The 23848-nt window shown below is 39.8% G+C and overlaps 1 protein-coding gene across 1 annotated transcript in view; it reads left to right on the top strand.

The window, feature by feature from the left end:
• SKOR2 (SKI family transcriptional corepressor 2) overlaps nt 1-23848 on the top strand; it is a 41796-nt gene that overhangs the window by 6464 nt on the left and 11484 nt on the right. Inside the window, exons 4-7 of the mRNA XM_030868282.2 lie at nt 32-106; nt 11198-11263; nt 11644-11742; nt 21145-21212. Of these exons, the coding sequence (XP_030724142.1) occupies nt 32-106; nt 11198-11263; nt 11644-11742; nt 21145-21212 (308 nt within the window). The remainder of the gene's footprint in view (nt 1-31; nt 107-11197; nt 11264-11643; nt 11743-21144; nt 21213-23848) is intronic.

Genomic DNA, 23848 nt, shown 5'->3' with positions numbered 1-23848 from the left:
CTTGCAGATTTTGTATTTTGATTGATTCTAGATAAGAACAAGGAGCATAGCTTTTTCATCACAGACTCTGATGCTTCCGGAGGAGATTTTTGGAGAGAAAGATCAGGTAGGCTGGGACAAATAGAAGGAATGAAGAGTCAGATGACAGAGAGAAGGGCTGAAATTCATAATCAGAAGACTGAATACTTAGTACAAGGGTAAAGATAAAAAACAATTCCTACTAGATATAACTAAGAAAAAACACAAATGGGAAAGCAGTGACATTAATAGCAATAAGATTATTAATTGCTGGGCATATTTCAGAAGAGAATTCAGAAATATATCAGGTTACACAGTGAAACGGGCTAGAAAAGCATAAAATGACAATAATTGAAATGTTCTCTTAGAAACCTTCCATTAAAAAGGATCACAGCTTATTGCTTTTAATATCTGTCAGAAAGACATTAAAGGTGTTTTATGACATCTATGCCAACATTTATATTATCTCCATGATAATGATCTCTACACAAAATGTATAATACATTTACAAAAATTACATTATACAAATTAAATGAAACCACCTTTTACTGATTGCTAAATGTCTCCAAGGGGTATGGGAAAGACGTGATTAGAAGTTTTGATACTAAGTTGTCTATTGCAGTGTCTTAAGGAGAGGGTTTTGTTTCTTGGGAAAAAGGAATCTAATTTTCCATTTATGTAATGCAAACTGCCTTGGCTTTGACTATTCACGGTTAATTGACTGTCAAACGAGGTTGTTATCCTGCGGCAATGTCTGCAAATTTGCCTGTCAAATGAGACAGAGAGCAAGCTAGGAAGTGAGGGAGAGGGAGAAAGAGTGGTGTGGGGAGCAGAAATAAAGAAAATAGGATCTTAAAGGAATCTTATATAACAGCAAAGTACAATGAAAAAGGTCTCCAAACCTTTGTTTTTATTTTTCCTTAAAGGAAACTTTTCAGTACTTTAAATGGCAAAAGGCAAACACCTATTTTAATGAAAAAATAGCTTTGTATATCATGGGAAGAAAGCTTTATATATTGTGAGTTATTTCCAAATTATTTCATGAGTATTTTCTATAAATATTGATCAACAGCCAGTTTGGGCTGACTATGCTAAGGAGTTACTAAGAATAATTTGGTGATGTATCCTTGGCCGTATCAAGTCTCCATAAAATTGTGCATTCTGGCTGTACCTGTTTGTTAGCACATTTTAAGTGTTTTTATTATTATCACTTTCAATTAAAGCATAACCCTTTGAAAATTCAAAAAACTCACCTTTCACAAATTTGCTCTAATATGATAAAGTTGTTAAATGTGGATTTTTCTGTTACAATCTAAAGTGTACAAAATGAAGTCACAAAGGCAATGATATTTGCCCAGGAACTACCTCTTCCCTAGTGCGATATTTCACAAAATTGAAGCTTGAAATAGAAAGGATTGGTACCAACACATTTCTAATGGGTTTGCGCACACACACACACACACACACACACACACACACAAGGTTTATAATTCTATTTGATTGATTCTGTAATATCTAACCATTTCCCAGACATTTCTGGATAGTCGATTGCTTTTCTTTGTTTGCTATGTGTAGAAATTAACAGACATTGGAAACAACACATTTATGAATATAAAGAAAACACTTTTGGAAACATTTCTCAGCCCCATATCAAATGATATTTAGCAGCTCTGTAGAGCTAAAAACAGATTAAAAGTAGCCCAATTTCTCCCATGCCTAGAAACCACAGATAGGAGTCTATATGTACTCCAGTGAATGCAAGTTAATCGGGCTGTTTCAACAGCCGAAGTGGATGGAGACCTTTGCTGGGGGTGTGTTGTACAAACGGTGAGCACTTAGAGAATTCCCATTCCTCTCTAACCGAAATAGACACAGATCAGAAAGAGAGTTTAAAACCAGTGTCACATCCTAGTGGCATTGTCAATAACTTAATTTGGGAGGAATTTTTATTTGTTTTTATTTTATGTACAACCCTATTCTGTGAGCAGCGCCATGAAGCTCGAAGTCCAATAAAATAAGAAAATTTGCATGTAGCAATGACTTGTATTTTTTAAATAATGTAAGCCATTCAGAGCAGGACAGGGACCCCACTTTTCATTTACTCATCTCAAGACAGGTTTTAATTTACTGTTGCTTGTTAAAATTAGTACTTTGTAATTTATATGCATTAATTTTAAGGTGTTTTTGACTAAGTTTGGAAGTTTTTATTTTTTAGTTGGCTGTTGGTGATATTAAAGTTCAGATTATACTATACATGTATTTAATGTAAAATAACACATTTAGAGAATAATTCACACCAGACTTCATTTCGCTAAAGCATAACTCATTAGAAGTCTCCTTGGGCTAAACTCTTACTCTATTTGGGTGCAAATTTTAAAGAAAATAAAAATAAAATTTTATAAATATTCTATAAAAGATGTAAAATGTATGTAGTCTTTTAAGGGGTATCAATGATTTGTACAAAACTAGGGGACAATTTGATGTTTAAATTGTTAAATTTAAAATAGTTTCCATAGATTTAATGAGAAAATCCAAATTTCACAATCTGAAATCATCTTTTTAGGAACTTTAATTTCCTACCTTGCACTTAACAGCTAGTATTCATAATTATCATAAAAAATTTAAGTTAACATTTTGACAAATGTGTATACCCATTAGAAATCTAAATGTATTAGAACATACTGATTTCTTTACTGAATTATATTCTCTTCATTACGTGTACATGAATAGTCTCTATAGATTTGTTAAAAACTGAATTTCTCTTCTTCATCTTCCTCCGATTTGGATGGCTGGGCTGTTTCCGTTTGGAAACAAGTTCCTCCTGGCCTTGGAAGGGATTTGGTTCCCCCATACTTAGGAAGTTCAATAAACCCTAAAAAAGTCGTTAGAACCCCAAGCATGATAGCCAGAGTGGGTCAATAACTACAGAATCCACTGTTGTCTGATGTTCAGATGGAAATACAAATGTCAAAAGGATGTAAATAAAAGTATAATCAGGATCGGTGTTCACATAAAAATTCCACAGTGTCTGGAGCTCAGGGCAGTACAGTCAATAGTTATGTTGGTAATAACACCTAGTCATGCTATCGATGTATTACCAGTCCCTCCCTCACAATAATTAATTTGATACAGATTCCCAGAGAAACTTGCTCCACATTGATATTCCGTATCACAGTTTCATTCTCACATTATTCAGAGAAGTATGTAGGTAGTAGGTTATATCATATTATTATTATCCTGTATTGAATGTGAGACAGGTGGGACGTGGAAAGGATGAAAATATATATTATTGACATGAACAAATGTTTGGGTGAAGAGTATATTTTGTTAAATTTATCTTGGAATCTTGGGTCACAAGAATTTCACCCTCATGGTTCCTTTGCTGAGCCTGCAGAGAAGATATTTTAAACACCAGAAAGTGTTAAGGAGTTTGGGTTGTTGTAGGACTCGCTGTACCTTCAACTGTCCTTGCTTGTAGGAAAGATCAGCTCATGGTCTTCACGCTGGAATGCACATTTGAGAAAATCCCCAAATGGTCACCCAATTGGCCTATGTTTTGGTATTAATGTATTTACTTGTGAACAGACACCAAGAACCCGTTCATTTAGCAAAGTGTCAAAAATCCAGATGAGCCAAAGAGATTATGAAGCCTGTGATGAACTGCTTTGTAGTGGTAGCAGTAGAATGCTTTATCTGGAACACCTTGCGGGTGAATGGAGCTGCTTCTCCCCATGTAACAACTGTTAACTTCCACATGTACGTGATAACATTCATTTGTTTATTTACTCAATTACTCCCCAAATATTTCAGAATACCTACTGTATGCTAGGTATTTTGCTAGGCTCTGGAGATTCAGAGATAGAATCAACGCCAGTCCCTGCTCTCAAGTTGCTTCCAATCAAAAGGAGGGGAAGATAAGGTGTAAGGCAGTATGAATACTATAATAGCAGTCTACACAACGTAACATCCAAAAAGGTTTATATAACCAGATGTCCCTTTAGCCAACGTTTAATTCAATCATCATTATTGGAAAATGTCAGTGTTTTGTTTCTGTGCATATACAGTATAACCTAGAAGAATGAAATGTCTTTTCAAACTACCTAATAAGTCAGTATGCAATTTTTGATTTTTACATAAATTTTTCACTCCCATAACAATCATAAATGTAGTTTATCAGGAAATTTCTGACCTTTCTCTAAACAAGTAAAGATACAGACTTATCTTTAAATGATAGGTACTTGCTTTAATTTATCCCTAATACAAATTCAGTTTAGCAACAATATTTAGTTCCAGTTCATTTTTTTAGTTCATCATTTTAATTAAGTTTGGCCTTTGTTCAACCTTTCAGCCCTATTGGTAACTGTTACTTTTCAGCGATTTCAAAAAGATTACATTTTTTAATGATTTTTTTCAAAAACCTCCCTGTTAATGGTCATTAACCTTACTCATAGCAGATATTATACTTCTTTATAATTAGAGGAACCAAACATAAAGTTTTAAGCAGCCAAAATCCCCCAGAAGCCAGAACTTTTATCTGTAGGTCTCTTTAAAATAAGACCCATTGCTTTAAAGCCAAGTAATATAGATTAGGGGGATGGTAGTTTGGTCAAAATATTACCTACTCAAAAATATAAATGACAGCATTTTGCTTGCAATCCCAGAGTAAGGCTTTGCATATCCGTTTTGAATAACTTTAGTGAAGTTAAGTGATTTGAAATTGAATGCAGTGGGGTAAGCTGGTGAGGCAGCTGAAAGCTATTGCAGGTCAAGGAAATCACGTAAAGTGGAGTCATCCTCAATTCCAATCCCTTTCATTGTAGAAACGCCAGAACCATTGGACTCTGAGAGTGGCTGCATCTTGTTATATGTATAGAAGTTTTAAAATCAATTTGATTTTCACTGGTATAATTCTCTAGTGTACTTAATATGCTATGGATGGATTTCTGAGAATAGTAAGAAGCAGTTACACTTCTCATGAATATATAGCAGATGAGGCGCTCTGATTTATTATTCCATTCTATTTTAGAACATGCTTATGATTTTTTTTAAAAAAAGTAAAAGAAGAAGAAGAAAAATTCTAAACAGCACAGACTAGTAGATCTGAGTTTTAATTCACTCACTTACTAGATGACTTTGGGTAAGCCCTTTAAGTACGTTGGCCTCAGTTTATCCACCTCTAAGTTACTACTGACATTTTTATGAACAACGAATTTTGAGGTATTTGAATATATGTATTCAAAATTAGCTAATCCTCATATTTCAAATATAAGTTTCTTTTTATTTATGGAAACATTTTCCTTCTTGTGGTTTTTAATAATTTATATGACAATCAAGGAGATAGAGAAGGACAATAAAAAAACTCTTCAGAAAAAAATAAAAAATAGCATTAATTGACAACACAAGTTCTAAAACTTAAGAGAATTCTAAATGAACTCACAATTCACTAATCAACGAAATCTGATATACTGATTCAAGAAGCAATGTGTGTGTAACTCACGATAAATTTTGATCACGAACTGTAAATTTTGTTGTAATTCTCAGTTAACTATAAACTCACAAATATTAATCTTGCTCTTGTTCCCTTTTTTGGCTAATGGAGTTAATATTTAGTTAGTTCATTTTGCAGCATACCCTCTCCAGTGATATTGATTTTCTTTTCTGTTCTATGACCTCACTACCGTGCCAGACGTCACAGGGGATGAGTTTAATGTAGAATTTAGCACCAAGAAATTAACAGAAGTCCATGTCCCACTGATAGAGGAGAAAATTACTTAACTCTGCGTTCCGTGTAATTGATTTTTTAATGCCTTAATGCAAAATGTTCTCAGAAACCTCTCTAAACCATACGTTGTGCCAAATTTTGTACTAGTTATACAAACTGTAGATTAACTTTGACCCCATCCAAATTGTACCTCTAAGGTAGATTGTTAGGGAAAGAGAAAATTAAACTTCCAGAAATTTTAAATTAAGTCAGGTTATAAAGCTAAGATTAATTATTAAAATTCAGTGTTTGTTTGGGAGTTAAACGTATATAAGAGGAGTCTCTCTTGATCAACAGAGGCCAGGCCTGTGCTGAGGCTCTTGGGAGGCAGAGGGCAGGCCCAGCCTGCCCTGAGGGCGTGACAGTGCCCTGGGAACTGCGGGCAGACACCGTTGGTAGCTTAGCACGCAGATCTTGCCTTCCCTTCCGGGGTCTGCTCCCCTGCACTAGAACACATGCGATAGCACGAGTCCCCACGAACTATGGAAACATCTGGATGTTTGACTGAAACTTTTTATTCCTCACCTAAATATTAGAATCCATGTGAATTTCATGTATAGACACAGCCCCAAACTAAAACAGTGTCATTGACTAAATTTGCCCTTCAGTGTGCATTTTCTGAAATGCATTTTTTCCAAATGTTTTTCATCAGTTGTTGTCAACAACAATCCTGGGGGAACAGAGAGGACCTTTCAATGACAAGCAACTTGCTAGCCCCTAGGGCTGCAGGCTGGGGTAGTGCCCCTGAGTGCTGGCTGCAGGCTCAAAGGAGACTTTAAAAGGGAGACAGCCAAGATAAGGGATAGGAAAAGGAGTGGAATTGAAAGGAGAAGGAAGGAGGATGTATTGCCGTAGAAGGGATGGGGGAATGCTAAAATTTTTACTCTTCGTCCAATGTCAGGCATTTTATATTGTACCCTATATACTTCGATGCCCTATACACATACAGGGTACAATACTTAAATGATCTTATTTATTGAATTCAAGTTTAGCTTGAGAACAGTAATATCTTTTAATCAACTTCTCCTCCCATCTCATGACCACCAACAGAACAGGTCATCTGACTTACTCATTTGGCTCTCAAAATTAAGTGAGCTTTTTAAAACTGTAAGGTATTTTAGCTGCTGGAGGCCACGGCAGACACATACGTGAATTAGTATTTTCATGTCTCAGTTAACATTCAGTGCTACAGTTTTATTTGTTCCTGAAAGAAATTTTCAAAATGTCAGGTAGGAACAAAAATGGAAACAATCACAAACTTCCCCAGTAAACTGAAAATATAGAGTAATTCTTAGACCATACGATGGATCAAACTGTGCTTGTTCGTTCGTAGGAATGAGTTAGTGCTTTAAAAACCTTATGACAACTGAGGATTTACAATAGCATTAGTTTGTATTTCTTTCACAAACCAAATTGGATTAAATGAAGTACAACAAGTGTGTGTGTGGAATACATTTGTACCCCTCCCTAGGGTTGAGGTGATGGGGGTTACCTGTAGGGCAGGATCTCTCTGCCTTCAGAAAGCAGATTTTCTAGCTGGGGAAGATCAGACTAGCATAGGTGAAGCATTAGAATATTGGGTACAAGGTGGCAGAGTAAAGATGATAAGGACTTAGAACTTCAGCCCAGGAAGGAACAGATCAGTGGCATCTGAAGAAGTTGGGAAAGGTTTTATGAAAGAGTAAATGACACTTGGGTGGCTTTCTGATTTTGGGTGGATGGGGAGAGGAGGGGGACACCTTAGGGAAGAGAAACAACATAAAGCAGAGCCAGCAGATGTGAGAAATAAGAGTCTGTCTTGGGTAAAAGGTTTGTGCTTAGTGACAGAGAAATACAGCTTGGCTGAGCCGGATGGGACAAGGTTACAGGAGAACCTGGAGTCTCCCGGGGAGGAGTTGAGTGGATTCTGCAATGTAGACCATGGGGAAACAACGCAGGTGCTCGAGCAGAGGTGTGCCATAATGTTTAAGAGAAAGTCATTACCGTTGTGCCTTGAAACGTAGTGCTGGTGAATCTATTGGCTGTTTTGGTCTCCCCCCCGCCACCTTTGGATACTACAGTCTCCCCTTCATCTGCTATTTACTGCTCATGTCTGCTTTGGCATGGTGTATTCTCACATCCATCCCTCTTGTACTTCCAATTTCTGATGGCTGTGTGAGGGCCGATCCAAGGGTGGGGTGGAGCTTTCCCCTGGGATGTGGGACCACCTGGCCCTGGAGGACCCTGGAGAGACCAGGGAAGCAGGGACCATGTGGCTCCAAGCTCCCTGGCCCCTGCTGCACTCAGCAGAGGTATAGTTTCTCTGATGTGGCATCACACTGCCTCTGCCCCCCTGGGGCGAGCAGGCTTCGTGGGCAATGATGCAGGTCACAGTTAACCGGCCCTGTGAGCATGTGCTTGTGGAGAACTGGTGGACTCATCCCTGAGCAGCAGGTCCTCATCCTGTCAGTCCACTGGATGCCTTTTATGCCCTAATTATCCATCACTCTCCAACTTTAAGCCACTCAACTATTTTCTTTTACAATTAAGATCTCTATGGCCCCCCTCCACCCTGGCCTTTTTGTCACTTTTTTTTAAAGGGGGGATATAATGGGAAGGAAAGTAAGAATTTTAGTTTGGGGATTTCTCCAAATGCATTCATTAATTTTGGAAAAGTAAAGTGCATTTAACCTGATGGAATATTTATAAAAATGGAAAGCTCATTGTCAACTAAATCTCATTTATTTAATCTAGTATTAGACTGCCTTTTCTTTTTTTAAAACCAGATGGAAAACATTAGCAGTAATAGGGAACAAACATATCCAGGCTCCCAGAGGTCATTTTTAACCACCATTAACAATCTGGTTTTCACAGATTAGTAATATGCAAAAGGCAACGGTCCAGTGAAAGATACACAAAAGGCAGCTGAAGCTTCTGTGCTCCTTATTTACCTAACATTGAACCATTTTTTAAAATGCTTTGCAAGTGAGAAATTTGAATCTTCTAAGCTCAAAACTGACAGATTTTTCTGAGAAGTTGCAGCAAAATACCTGTTTCAAATAGACACATGTAAAATATTAATTAATCCTTCACAAAGCGGATGAAAAGTGTATTATTAATGTCATCGGTAGATTCACCTGTGGTTAATATAGTTTTATTTACTAGCTATTTGTTTAATGCTTCATACCAATGTAAATGTCCTAACTGTGAAGTAGAAAAGAAATGCAATTTTACATATATTATTTTAATTTTTTAATTTAATTATCTAGTTGAAATGTAATATAAGGTAAACAGTCCACAAAATACACTAGTAGGTCAGAAAGAAGCTGGTCTCTAATGTGATAAGGAAATGGCTTCTAGAGTTGCCTATTCAGAAACTAACTATCTCATTTAAATCATGTCTTGAGGGGTTGGGAAAGTTGTAGAATGATAAAATCTCATCCTGCTCTGTAGATAGATGCAGAGATGTGTGCATGCTCATTTCTTTTCTTGTTCAACCTCAATATTATATGTGGGTATGAAACATCTATGCATTTAACATCTGGTTAACTGAGGCTAAAGTAAACATAGGTAAAACTGCACATAATATGCATTTATCTTCATTTAAAAATATCATTATTCTTGGTTTATACATTTACGATTTGTTACCAACCTTTGTGTTACTCTTCTTTTAGATAATAGTAGTTTGTAGGAATTACGTTGAGGTCTGTATTTAAAATGCTTCACCGGTATTTCCTCATTATTTATTGTATGGAGAAGAAAGCCAAGGTATTAATGTTCAAAAGCCTACAGAGAGAGGTCATGTCCAAGATGAAAATGAGAATAAGTTTGTGCAAATATGACATAGATAGTACAGAAAATGGCTGCCATTAAGGAACTCAGGATGCCCTGGATATTGTTGTGCTGATGATGGGGAGCCAGAGGAAGTGCCTTCCCATAACTGTGCACATGCTTGGGAATATTTGTACATTTGTATTTTCATACACACATATGCACACATGCATACCTGCGCACACATACCCCTGACGGTCATCATGTGGACTGCAGAATCGCCATTTATAATATCAGGTTGAGGACTTTTCTGTCCGTCCTTGATATTGTAGTCTGCCACTTTGGGAAGAAATTCTGTTTCCCTCTTTGCAGAAATTTTTCCCTTGACAATGAAATTCCCCAGTATTCCTGGAAGTGCCCGGGACCATTTCACTCCATTTCTTGCTGAGGAAGGGAAATGAAAAGATATGAGAACAGAATTGAAACGATGCATCTAACTTGTGCTATGATTTAGAATTTGCGACCTCCTAGGGTCCCTTTCAGTGACAGCTGAAGACACTTTATTGAATATGAGTATGTGTCTAGCACTGTGCAAGGCACTCGCCATGCAGAAAAGACAGAGCCCCGCCTCCAGGTAGCCTGCCTAGTAGGTGCAGAAGGCTGGAAGCAAACGGCACCAAGGACATGGAAGAGCTAACCTGGGGGGCAGGGGAGGGGGATAGAGGAAACCTTCTCAGAGCACCTTTGTCTGCACTGCCATATCTCTATAGATGAAAACGGAAAGCTTAATTAAATTATGTGGGTAATTGCAGATAACAAGTTGAAACCTTTTTTAATTCTGATAGCAGAATGGTTGCATTTCTTTGCTTTGTTTATGTTTTCTGGATTATATAGACTCAATTTATGACTGTAGATATATACATTTTCTTAGCTTGTCATCATTCTAGTTAGCACAGAAGCAAAATAGGTAAGAACAGCAACCTAACTTCTATCCACAATACAGTTTATACTGTTTGAAGACAAGCAGTTAAGAAACTATCATCAGCAAGCATATGACTATTACAAAGTAACATAACTTATTTCACTTCTTTCTTTTCGGTTGATTTCTTTTTTAAAAAGCTATCAATTATTAGGAAACCACTGCAGCCTCATAACTTCTCTCCCAGGGACAGCTAAAGCCTCCTCTCATTTCTTTTTCACCACTCCACATTTTGGTGGCCCAAGAAGGCTGGAGGCTTCTGTTTCCATGGTCTTGGGTGCCTTCCCAATAAAATCAGGCTTCTTCACCTCTAGAAAGAGAGGGAGTCTGATCAGATTTCTCCCAGAAATGTCAGCTGTTCAACCTCCTCTTTTGCCCTTCTAGCAGTTAGCTTGGTTGTAAAGGCTGGGCAGTGGTAGGGGCTGGGAGGGAGGCTGATGTCAGGAGTCTGCTTTCATGGAGCTGTCGTCACAGTCTAGGTGGACTCGGCCCTCATTTTCTGTCACTCCCCTCCATGGTTCAGGGGAATGATACACGAGTAAATGAGGACAACGTTTGGCCCCGAGAACTTCCACCTTGAAGTTATATTAAAAAAACTCTTCTGTAGATATTAATAGAAAGTGAAAATAACAACTTGCAGAAAATAGCCTACACAAAACTAATATTTTTTTCTCCTTTTTTTTTAAAAGGTGAACACACGCAAGAGACAAATTCACCTCATTCACTGAGAAAGGATGTAGAAAATATGGGGAAAGGTAAAGAAAAGTTTTAATTCTGTAGAACTTCTCTTAGCTTTAAAAGACTGAAGAGATAATAGGAGGATATTTTTGTTCTACACTATATTTTAAGCGTGACAAGCAACACATGAATAATATATGGACCACGGGGTGGATATAATTGAGATTAATGCATACATATCAATCAATACATGACACTGTAAAATAATCCTTTAAAATAATACATTACATTGATTTATATTCATGGATTTCTGCACAAAATCTATCCCATGTCTATGCGACCCTTTTTAAACTGGTAAAATATTTTGTCTTATAATAATAACTTGCCATATGTAACAGTCCTCTGGAGAGTCATTTGTAAAGATTAGTAAAGTGACTCTTCTTTTTTTCTTTATTAGAAGAACTTCAGAAGGTTTTATTTGAACAAATAGATTTGCGGAGACGACTAGAACAAGAATTCCAGGTGTTAAAAGGAAATACATCTTTCCCAGTATTCAGTAAGAAATCACTTTTATTTCATTGCCTTATGATATTTGATGACATTTCTATTATTAGGCATAAGGATAGGCTTCTAAATATTATGTGATTACACAAAGTACCACAGGGTCTTCCGGTGGTCTCAAAGTGTTTGGAGATTTTAGCCTGTTATTTATGCTTTGAATCAGCTGACAGATAAAATTTCTTATAAGAACCTTTTGGTGTTTATTCTATTGGTATATGTGTATCTGTGCATATGTATTGTGTGCATTTGAAACATGTATGCAAATATACCATTAAATATGTAGATATATTTAAATAGTCAGAAATATTAATATTTTTTAAAACAAAAGAATTACTCAGGTATTTTTTTTCTCTAAGGTAGGAAAAACAAAAGAAAAGTTAATTCTTATTCTCAGATAGTTCTAGAGAGCTGCCTGGTGCTTGAGACATGAAGATTTAAAATTTAACAATTCAATGTACACATATTTTATTAATTAAAATTAGTACAATTTTAGTAGTTGGGGATTCTCCATACATATTTAGTAATAAAATTTCATTCCAAATTTGGTGGCAGAGAAACTGTGGCATAAAAACTATTGTCTCTACTCCCAGAGTCCTAGAATTTCAGAAAGACCTATGATAGGTGTCCAGATTTCTAAAATTCACCTGTCGTGTTCTGAATCACATTTGGACAAATACACCACAGTAGTGTTTTTCAAGCTTTTTGGAGTCTCATTTAGTCATATTTTGAATTACATACATTTAATATTAATTTTTTTCAGGGACACTTTTTTAGAATGTCAGTGCCCTTTGTTTTTTAATCCAGGCATCACAAAACTCATGTTGCTAATTCCTGTGGTAGAGCCATAGGCAAACATCCAGAAAAAGACTTTTCAGTAATTGTGACAATTTTAATAGTATGAGCACAAAGGTCTGCACTCACCAGAGCTTCCAAATGTAATCATCAGCACAAACTGAAAGACATGCCCTCTCGGGTAACATTTTTGAATAGTACTGGGTTCCTGGTAACATGTCAAACTAAGTTCCACCAGACTGCTTAGCAGGGATAAGAATGAAGAGGACTCATGATGGAAGAGAGTTCTGGCCCCAAGGAGCGATAGGGTCGGTCAAGTTTGTGATCTGTCAGTATCCGCAAGGGAGGTTTGGAGCTCACGATGCTTCAGTATTTTGAATTTGGAGAATGCCTGCTGAGGCTTAGAATAAGATGGAAGGGAGGAGAATGGCCAGTAGCTTTTGATAGTATGTTGGGATCATCATTACATTTGTAGCTTCAAGAAAAAGAGAAACATATTAAAAATATCTTTGAAACCTTGAAAAACAGGTGCTTCCAAGGGATCCAGGATTCTCTCATTTCTAAAACCCCATCTTAAAAAAGACTGCACAGTTCCTTGCAGCGATGAGCAGACACTGAGTGATTTGTGTCCCTTCTAAGCTGATGTTTATCTAATTATTGAGTTTGCAGATCCAGTAGAGTGAGTCCAAATCCCACTGAATCCCCAAAGTATCCACCTAACTCCATGTGAAACCCATGTAGCCATAATTTATCCCGTTAATAAAAGCTAATCATCATTTTAAGGAATTAAGTAATTTATACATTTTCTTACTAATTACTCTACCATACAACATGTACATGTTTCTGTTTTTTAAAAAGTTAGGATGTTGTAGTACAACTGTCCAGGTTCCATTCAGACCCATCACTCATCCTCCTGGTGTGAATTAAAATGAATCCTCTGTGATGGCCACGTATGTGAAACACTTCAATTAAACAACAACAGAAAAGTTTTGCCCATTTTTATCTACAGTGTACTCCACCGACCAAGGAAGTGGTGCCCAAGTTTGAATAATGCGTGGTTTAGACACACCACCAAGGGGCAGTTAATTTCACACCAGTGAAAATAGCAAATGCACATTACGTGCTTGTTAACTAAATGTGAGAGGCCCCGAGGCTGGCAGACAGATTTAGATGCACTCAGATGGAAAGGGGAGGACGGAACTTTGTAAAGCCGCCATCAGAAGGAAGCAGAGAGGAATCCCAGCAAGAGCTTTTTACTAGGAGGTGGACTCACAGTCACAACACTTCAAACCCGGTTCACTTAGAGCACTGGGGACCTAAGCTAAGCTATCACCTGTGACAGTTAGGAAGCCAGGCTCAAAATACCCTGAGATACTTTGTGGCTCTGCTACCTCATGGCTGTAGGACCTTGGAAACTGTAAAGGGGGCCGGATAATTCCTGTCCCACAGGAAGATGAGGACCAAATGCTTGGATCCACGTGAAGGTCTGAGCACATCCCTAGCACAGGATAAGTGCTCGATGACATCAGCAGTGATGGTGACGGTCATGACGAAGCAGGGGGAGGAAGAGGAAACTTAGCATCAAGCTCTCGAAAAGCATGTCTAGAATGGGTCCAAACTTCTGAGCTTCTCTTGTTGTGCTTTGGGAGTGAGGGATGACCTGTGGCACAGAATAATGAGGATAAAGATGAGAGGAAGGAAGAGGTGGGGGAGGAGGGAAAGTGGAAGAGGCGGAGGGGAGAAAGCAGGCCTCTGTACTCTGTAGGCAGAGGTTGGGAGGAGGAGGAAGCACAAGCAAGTCTCTCCACTTGCTGGACAGAGGCTTCCAGAGCTGCAAGACTCTGATGGGGAAATGCAGGGAGGAGGAAAGGAGCGGACACCGCAGAGCAAGCAGACATTTACCCCTCAGGTGGAGGCAGCAGAGAGCCTGGCGGCTAGTAGCGGGGTCTCCAGGTTTGGACACTGACTCCCCCACTGAGTAACCTTAGGCAAGTTACCTAACCCCCTTTTCAACCGTAGAACAATACTACTACCCATCTCGTGGCGTTGCAGAGAGGATTAAATGTATAAAGTGTTTCGCGTGGTGACTAGTGACTGATCCATGGTAATGTGCGTTGCTGCTACTGTTACCATTTCAAGGGTAATATGTACATTCCTGCAGGGGCTTTATTGTAAACCAGCTGATATTAGAAATCAGAACTTCTAGAGCTTTCCTGGGCTGTAGTTATAGAGGCTGAAACAGGCAGTGAAACTTACTTTGATACGAGACAATCCGTTTAGTTGACCACCTGGGTAGAACATGAGAAGAGAGCTCAGGAGGGGATCCTGAGGGAAGGTGGGAGAAATGTAATCTAGACTGGGTAGAAGTAAGAGTTTGGAGGAAATGGTTGACGAGGAGCTCCACCTTTATCAAGGTCACTGAGGTGACAGTAGGACAGCTGGCTCCACATCCTGCAATGACAGTCATGTTTAATTGGACAGGAGTAAACGGTTGGAGACCCTGCCCCCAAGATGCCACCATTCTGAGCTCTCCCACTAAGGACTGGTCTGATCATTTTTTTTGTTTCTGTTTTTGTTTTTTTTTGCGGTATGCGGGCCTCTCACTGTTGTGGCCTCTCCCGTTGCGGAGCACAGGCTCCGAACGCGCAGGCCCAGCGGCCATGGCTCACAGGCCCAGCCGCTCCGCAGCATGTGGGATCCTCCCGGACCGGGGCACGAACCCGTGTCCCCTGCATCGGCAGGCGGACTCTCAACCACTGCGCCACCAGGGAAGCCCTGGTCTGATCATTTTTGCGGCTGCAAATCCAGAAGTCATTTCAGCCATCACATTGTGTCTGCCTTCCCTAGTGAAGCTCTCCTTCCTCCCGGCTCCTCCAACACCCTGCACCTTCCTTTATTACAGTATTCAGGCCTTTGCTGTCATTTTTCATTCATTTTACTCTCTTGCCACTGGCCATCAGTATAACTTCAGAGCCTAGGCCTGACTGGGACCTGCCAAAGGGTTGCTGGATGAGGCCACGAATGGAGAAGGCCCTCACCCTCTCCCTCTCCTGTGTCGCTGCCGCGGGGTGCCCTGGGTCCTCACCTCCCTTCCCCACTCCTGCCCTTTCTGCTCACTGCTATTAGCCCTGCCTTCCTAAAAATCTACCTTTGGCACCACGTCTTCCACTCACTGTAGTGATTCCGTATTGCTGACCATATCGCGCCTCATCTAACTCCTGACTGGCTTTTACAATCCTCCATAATCGGCCCACCAGGCTTATTACCACTTCTGCCCCTACTCAGTTCCACTTACCCTGCGGACCGCCCTCGCCCCTCACTTTCCACCTCTGCACCCTGCGTTTCTCTAGTCCAAATGCCTCCCTTGTCTAGGTACTCCCCATCATTTGGGACACAGCTCAAGCTCTGCCACCTCCAGGAAGCCTTCCCACTCTTGCAGTTTGCACTCTGTGCTGAAGTCCTCCTGTGTTTATTTCTAGTTCCATGGGTGTTTTGTGTTCACTCCTCTCTGATTGTTTCACCCTCTACCCGACAGTGTTGTAAATAATTTCAGGAAAGAGTCTTCTGTTGCTGCCCATGCAGCAAATTGTGGGAACATGACATACTCTCAATCAATGGTTGATATAAATATTGGAGTCATATTCGAAGAGATTAAAACTGACAATGAAGATGAGATTGGATCACTGATAAAGGAGATTAGCAAGGACTCATGAGTTGAGTCCTTGGATTTGCAGGTATGATGACAAATTCATGGCATTTGAGAGAACCAAGTGGAAAGGCCAGTGGTTTACAACAGGGAAGACCTACTAATGGCTGGGGTTTTGTGAAAAACTTAACTGGTAGATTTTGATCATGTCATCGTCTTAGATTTTTATAAAAAATTTCTTTTCCAAGTTACTTTTGAGGTTACTTCTTATTAAAAACAAACTACATTTCATCTACCTGAATATGGTTGTCCCATCTTTCACCTGTGGCTGTTACTAGATTCATTCTCTGTTCAGTGGTTTCCGTCCTTCCTTCCTCTCTCTTTGTTGTAGCATCCTCTGGAGAAGCAGGGATGGGGATTCTAAAACATGGTACAGATCAAAAGTCTCTGTCGTTGTTTAAAAGCAGTGATAACAAAATAAAGACCATGTAAATGAAATAAGCCCCAAAGCCTATTGCTTGATGAGTAGGCTCTACCAGGGGAACTAGATCTACCATCTGAGTTCTCTTCTAATTTCTAGTGCCAAGTATGTAGGCTGGTTACTTTTTGTTGCTGTTTGAAAAACTCTTTGGCTTTTCAAACTGTCCACGTTTGCAGAGCACAGCCTTCAGTGCTTTTCTCTGCCACCTCCTTTTATGCTATCGTCTTCCAAAAATAGCTGGGTTTCAAGTGATTCTCATTAGAGTAAACAGCTTAATGATGTTTTCAACTCCACTTAAATTGTGTCTTCATCAACCTTAGAACATAGCAAAACTTTTAGTTTGTTTTTTCTCTCGCGAATTAACAATCTTTATATCTCTAAAGTTATACACATGCTTGCTGTAGAAAAGTTTAAATATACAGAAATATAAAGGAAAGAAAATAAAAATCACCCATAATCCTGTCACCTAGAGGAAACCAATGTTAACATTTTGGAGTTTCAGCCTTTCTAGTGCATATTAAACCATTTTTTAAACAAAATGAAATATTATACACACCAGTTTTTACCCTCCTTTTTTTCACTTAACATGAGCTTCTTTTCAAGACTACCTAGCAGTCTATAAATGCACTCTTACATTGGACATTAAAGTTCATCCAAGTTTTAGGCATCGTTGTTACTGAATCTTTGTACAAATCCATGATCATCTCCCTAGGATAAACTCCTAAAAGAATTTCTGTTAGCGTATGAACTTTTCAAAGCTCTTGATACATAATTTTATGTTGCTTTCCAGAAAGGTTGTACTAATTTATACTTCCATCCTTGGAACACCACGTATCATCTTTTCTTTAGATCTTTGCTAACTTAAATGGAAAAAGTGGTTCCTTGTATTATATCCTTTTCTCTCATTGCTAGGGATATTGAACACTTTGCACATGTCTGTCATCCATTTGTATGTTTTGTGAATGCCCACGTATCCTCTCCCCGTATTTCTTTTGACATGTTCATTTTCTCCTGGTTTATGTGAGCTCTTTATATACTACAATATTAATTCTTCGTCATGTTGCAAATATTCTTTTGTTTCTGTCCATTTTGAAATGTTGACTGTGGTGTTTTGTGTTTATTGTCATACCAAAGTTTTAACTTTTTATCTAATCAAATCTGTAAGCCTTTCCTGTTTGCTTTTTGTCTTTGATGCCCTTCCTCACTCCAATCTTATAAAAACATTCACCATTTTTCCGGCACTTTAACAGCTTCATTTTTTTTTTCACTTTAACTTAAAGAATTGTACTGTGAGCCATCACAGAGCAACGAGCATGAATTAAGTAAGGACTAGTTATCATCATTCCACTCCAAATTACCCTTAGCTATTTCCTTCTCCAACATCAGGCTCTCCTGGGCTGCCAGGGAGGTGCCACAGCCAGCTTCAGGCAGCCCTTCATCTCCCACCCACCTCAGCCTCACCCTGATCAGAGGCACTGCGGAGCCCGAGAGGGACAGAGGAAGCTGCTGAGGTTCAGAGGGCAGATCTCTCCTTCACAGAGGGAGACCTGCTTGGGATGTGCTCTGGTGTCTGGAAAACACACTGATCTTCTGAAGGTATTCTGGCCCAGGTACAGGGTCAAGGGCACTGGAACCAGGGCAGTTTGCGGAGCACTGACTCCTGTTGCCAGGTACCCACCTATGGGCTTTGACCCACCTCCAGAGCATCCTGAGGTGGCAGGTGTGTGCCAGCCCCTCATACAGTACCTGCCTTCTAATTTTCATCAGTATAAGTCAAAATTACCCGCTCCCCATTTTCCAACACAGGAAAGACAGAACTGGGTGTGTGGAGCCCAACCAAATCAGTTTACCTTGTCATCAAATCTTAAAGCAGTAGAGCAAGAAAGGACCTTACAGAGTGCATCGTTCCACACCCTTGTTTGTTCAGATGAGGGTCTGAGCCTCCAGAGGGGGGTAATTACTGTCCAAGGCAGAATCCAGACCTTCTGGTGGGTACTTCATTCTTCTATTCATTCCTTGTTCATTAACGAGCCCCTGCTGTGTGCCAGGCCCTGTGGTGGGCTTTGGAAATTTTTAAAGTGTCTAAAACTTATCTTCCTGTCCTCACTGTTTCACTGAGAGACAGATGTATAACCACTAATCATAGTACGGATTATGGATGCATTAACAGAGGTCTGTACAGAGTGCTGGAGGAGTACAAGAGAAATGTGGATAATTCTGGCAGGAGAGGGCAGGAGAATTGGAGAGAACATTTCAGAAGACAGAACGTTTGAGCTGGACTTGAAAGAAAAGGGAGATGTGTGCTGTGAGGGCCAGGCCACAGCAGTGGCAAACACAGAGTGGCTGGGAGCGCAATGCATGTGTGGACTAGAGAGTGGTTTGGTGGGTGATGTGGTAGAAGGAGCTTTTTCTACCCCCTTTGCTGCAACCAGCTGAGCCACCTGCTGTTCCCTACTCCCGCCTCCACATCTTAGCAAAGAACCTGATCACACCTCCTCAAGCTTTTCCTCCTGCTTAATCCTCCAAGGGAACCCGAGGGCTCCTTCCTTGACCCTTGCATAGCACCACAGGCTTACCTCTATTACAGTAACTTTCACATCAAATTCTGAGGTGAGAGTAGGAAATGGGTCTTCTTAAAAATATGTATATTATAAAAGGCAAAACTATGGAGACAGTAAAAATATCAATGACTGCTAGGGGTGGAGTGGAGGGGAGGAATGAATCAGCAGAGCCCAGAGGATTTCAGGGAAGTGAAAATACTCTGTATGATATTGTGATGATAGACATATGTTATTATATATTTGTCCAAACCCATAGAATGTCCAACACTAAGAGTGAATCCTAAGGTAAACTATGGACTTTGGGCGATAATGAGGTGTCAATGTAGGTTTATCCGTGGAAACAAATTCTGGTGAGTGATGTTGATAATGGGGGAGGCTGTGTGCGTGGGGGGAGGCACAGAGTGTATATGGGAAATCTCTGTACCTTCTTAATTTTGTTGTGAACCTAAAGCTGCTCTTTTAAAAAGGTCTTTTAAAATTAATTAATTAAAAATACATGCTTGAGGTTGGGGAAGGAATTCAAATAGTGTAGAAAGATAGATCAAAAAAATAGGGCTTTCCTGGTGGTGCGGTGGTTGAGAGTCCGCCTGCCGATGAAGGGGATACGGGTTCGTGCCCTGGTCCGGGAAGATCCCACATTCTGCGGAGCGGCTGGGCCCGTGAGCCATGGCCGCTGAGCCTGCATGTCTGGAGCCTATGCTCCGCAACGGGAGAGGCCACAACAGTGAGAGGCCCGCATACAGCAAAAAAATAAATAAATAAAAATTAAAAAATAAAAGAACAATGTTTTTAGTTTCTGAGTATCCAGAATCTCATGAGCGGTAAAGGGTTTATTACCTTGAAAGCGATGGGAAACCCTCACGGAGTTTTAAGCAGGAGAATGAAAGGGATTTGGAGGCCAAATAGTCAGTTGGGAAACTTTTCAGGGAAGAGGTGTCTGCATTTGGGAGGTAACAATGGCAAAGAGAGGAGAGGATGGAGGTAGAATATACAGGACTCACACACCAGTTGGCTGTAGAGATGAAAGGAAGAGAAGAGATGATGACAGAGTTTCTGGTTTCTTCAAGCCACTGCCCTGACCATCCACCACAGATTCCTATGAAATCATGTTAATTTCTCATTTAAAGCAGAAAAAGCTGAAGTTAGCCAAGTCCACACTTTAAAAAAGATCAGTGGAGAAGATGAAAGAACAAGAAGCACATTTCCTTTCTGGAAATACAATAAAAATGATCAATATGTAGAATGGCAAAGATATTTTGCACAATATGTCTTAAAGTTCCTTCCTTCTCAGATTGAGGCAAGGTCTGTAGAACCATATAGGCCCAAGGAGGACGTAAGATAAGGCTGCTACCAGGTGGGAGAGTTTGCAGGTTGGGAGAGTCCAGTCAGAATACATTTATCACTCACTCTCTTAGACGTGAGATGAGCTGCAGTGAAGCCAGGCAGGCACATCTAACAGACCTACGTCTTATCACCCAAGGGTTCGCGTGCACAAGGGTCCACGTTTCCTATGATGGGCTTTGTCTGAACTTCACCCCGTCACTAGCACTAGACTTCTGAAGACAGTGGAAGCTCTCAGTACTGTGACTGGCTCAAGTGTTCAAAGACTAGAGAACATGCTTGCCCTCGACATTCCCGAGTAGTTATTGTGTGCAAGGGATTATACTAGACGGGCTATGCGGTATTGTGAAATATAAGAGATAGACCTTTGCCTCTCAGGATTTACTGTCTATTCTGATTAAATCACAGTCTTGAAGAAAACATCTCTTCAAACAACTATAGTGTTTACTTTTAAAAATACCAAAGGGCGGTGTGGGGGGCGGTTCTATGGGACTGTCAGTAATATTTTTACTAAATGTACCAATAGTAGATTTTGTACTTTAATTAATCTATTTCTCTGTTTCTCACTCCTACCAGATAATTTTCAGGATCAAATGAAAAGGGAACTAGCCTACCGAGAAGAAATGGTGCAACAGTTACAAATTGTAAGATGCATTTCTACTTAAAAATAAATGCAAGGTGATGGGTTTGTTTTCAAACCACCCAATATGTATGAAACTGTTTGTGTTTTTGCCTTGAAATCCTTTGGTCCACTTCACTCTCCGCTGGTTTAGATGCTAATTGCCAAGAGATTTACTTAGATGCAGGATACACAGATGTGTCAGTACATTTCCTCTAAATGTAACTACCTACCATGTGTTAATAGACAGATGTGTACATTGTCTCTGAGGGTGAACCAGAGGTACCTGCATTGTCTTCCACTGTGCAGACTTCCGAACACAGCGCTGGGCTGCACCAGAAGCTCAGGGAAGGGCCATTGTCTTTGTCTTCCACCACCCAGACCTGAGCAGGCCCTCTGCTGTCAATAGAACTTAGTATAAATACAATTAATCAATTAAATTCACTTGAACGACGATGAAAAGAAACGAATTATTTCCAAATGAAGTGTGTTACTCTATCCTAATCATGTCTGAAAGTGGACACTGACAAAGATCTATTTATACAGAAACAGGGAAACAGGAAAATGTCTGATAAATAAATGTTGTGAGGTTTTATGTTTTTCGTTTTTTGAGTTTTTTTTTTCTTTTCCCTGAATTCCTCACCCTTTGTCCCCATGCAGATACATCTGGTATTATTTATTAGTGCTTTGAAAGCAGTCTCCCAAGCTTCCTCATTTTCATGAGTACAATGGGGAAATAATTTCTGCTTAGTTTTTGTAAGATTATTTATTTACTTATTTATTTGCGGCTGCGTCGGGTCTTCGTTGCTGTGCACGGGCTTTCTCTAGTTGCGGCGAGCGAGGGTTACTCTTTGTTGTGGTGCCAGGCTTCTCCTTGCAGTGGCTTCTCTTTGTGGGGGAGCATGGGCTCTAGGCGCACGGGCTTCAGTAGTTGTGGCACACGGGCTCAGTAGTTGTGATGCACGGACTCTAGAGAGCAGGCTCAGTAGTTGTGGTGCACGGGCTTAGTTGCTCCGCGGCATGTGGGATCTTCCCTGACCAGGGCTCAAACTCGTGTCCCCTGCATTGGCAGGCGGATTCTTAACCACTGCGCCACAAAAGAAGTCCATTTATAAGATTTTTTTTTTTTTTTTTTTTTGCGGTACGCGGGCCTCTCACTGTTGTGGTCTCTCCCGTTGCGGAGCACAGGCTCTGGATGCACAGACTCAGCGGCCATGGTTCACGGGCCTAGCCGCTCTGCGGCATGTGGGATCCTCCTGGACCAGGGCACGAACCTGTGTCCCCTGCATCGGCAGGCGGACTCTCAACCACTGCGCCACCAGGGAAGCCCCTATAAGATATTTTTAATCACCTGGGTAAAGACATACATTGATCCTTAGTGTTCTTCACAGCATGATTATTATAATTTGGGTTGCTTGGTGTTTCTGAGCTTGTCCACATTATCCTTATGCCACAAAGCATGTATCTATGCAGACCCGCCTGTCTTGTCTAGAGAGCCAGGCATCTAGCTTTCTGTCAGGATTATTTAAGGAAGATGGTTATTGATGTTTCCTTTCTGCATGGGAGAAATCATGCTTGCGTTAATGGAGATTTGCTGAGAGTCATTTTGAAAGCAGCCTTGTATTTCATGATGTTTTCCCCCATTCTAGGGGCTCTATTAAAAGTACTGCTTCTAACTTTAACCCTCCTTCTGAGGTTTTCCTGGATCTCAAGTGCTGGTCAACAACTCTCAGTTCTGAAAACCACCTCAACATAAGACCCTCTTAAACAGGATCTTTCTTCTTGTTTTGGTTTTGCTTGTGTTAGTTTTATTTGCACCTAACTTCACTGGGGAACAGAAGGATTTTCTTAATCAATTGAAAACTAATCCCCCACAGGGGTTAAAAAAAAAAAGTATCCACTCTTCTCAGCTTTTGATACCTAGATAATAAGAGCTGCTCATTACTTGCTGTGAATTTAGGTATTGTTTTATTTGTCCAAAGGAAGAATGTAAAGATAGGATCAGAGATAGAAGGATACAAAATTTTAAGACCTTACTTATTTTACATAGGATATCATTTTCAGACTCTTAAAACAAAAACTACCACACATGCAACCAAAAGTGTGTGACTGCTGGGTGGTGATGAGCGTAGCAAAAGGGGCGTTAGGAAAGGAAACTAAATAATTATTTCAGTGCCAGTTATTTAAGGCCAGTTATGTAATTTTAATGTCTTAATTTTCTTTGACGTTTGGCTTCTTTAGTAAAAGAGGAGATGATATTGCATCCATGTAATAAGCAGGAAGTATTAATAAAAGAAAAAATATCTCCTGTCTTTTGAGATATTTGGTACATGGAAGATACAAATTAGTATTACAAAATATCTTGATTACATTGTATTGCAAAATATTTTATCATTATGTATTTATTTATCTAGACAAGTGTTATTAATTCATATTCCTCTAGATAGTAAATTTTCCTGGTTGCAAATTAAATTCTTTGGGAGGAGCTGGAATGTTTTCCCCCAGCCTTGTAGGTACAATATAATTCCTGAAATCCACAAAAGTACATCCAGACTACCAACATGAAAATTGGTGAAATACACATGATTTGTCCCTTCCGCTTCTTCCCCTTCTTTTGTGTCCCCTATCCTTAGATGCCCGGGTCTTCGTGCTACCTTCAAC

The sequence above is a fragment of the Globicephala melas genome, chromosome 13, assembly GCF_963455315.2.
Source record: "Globicephala melas chromosome 13, mGloMel1.2, whole genome shotgun sequence".
Taxonomy (NCBI): domain Eukaryota; kingdom Metazoa; phylum Chordata; class Mammalia; order Artiodactyla; family Delphinidae; genus Globicephala; species Globicephala melas.
Note: the sequence above shows the minus strand (reverse complement) of the source record. Positions and strands in the feature narration are given on the sequence as shown.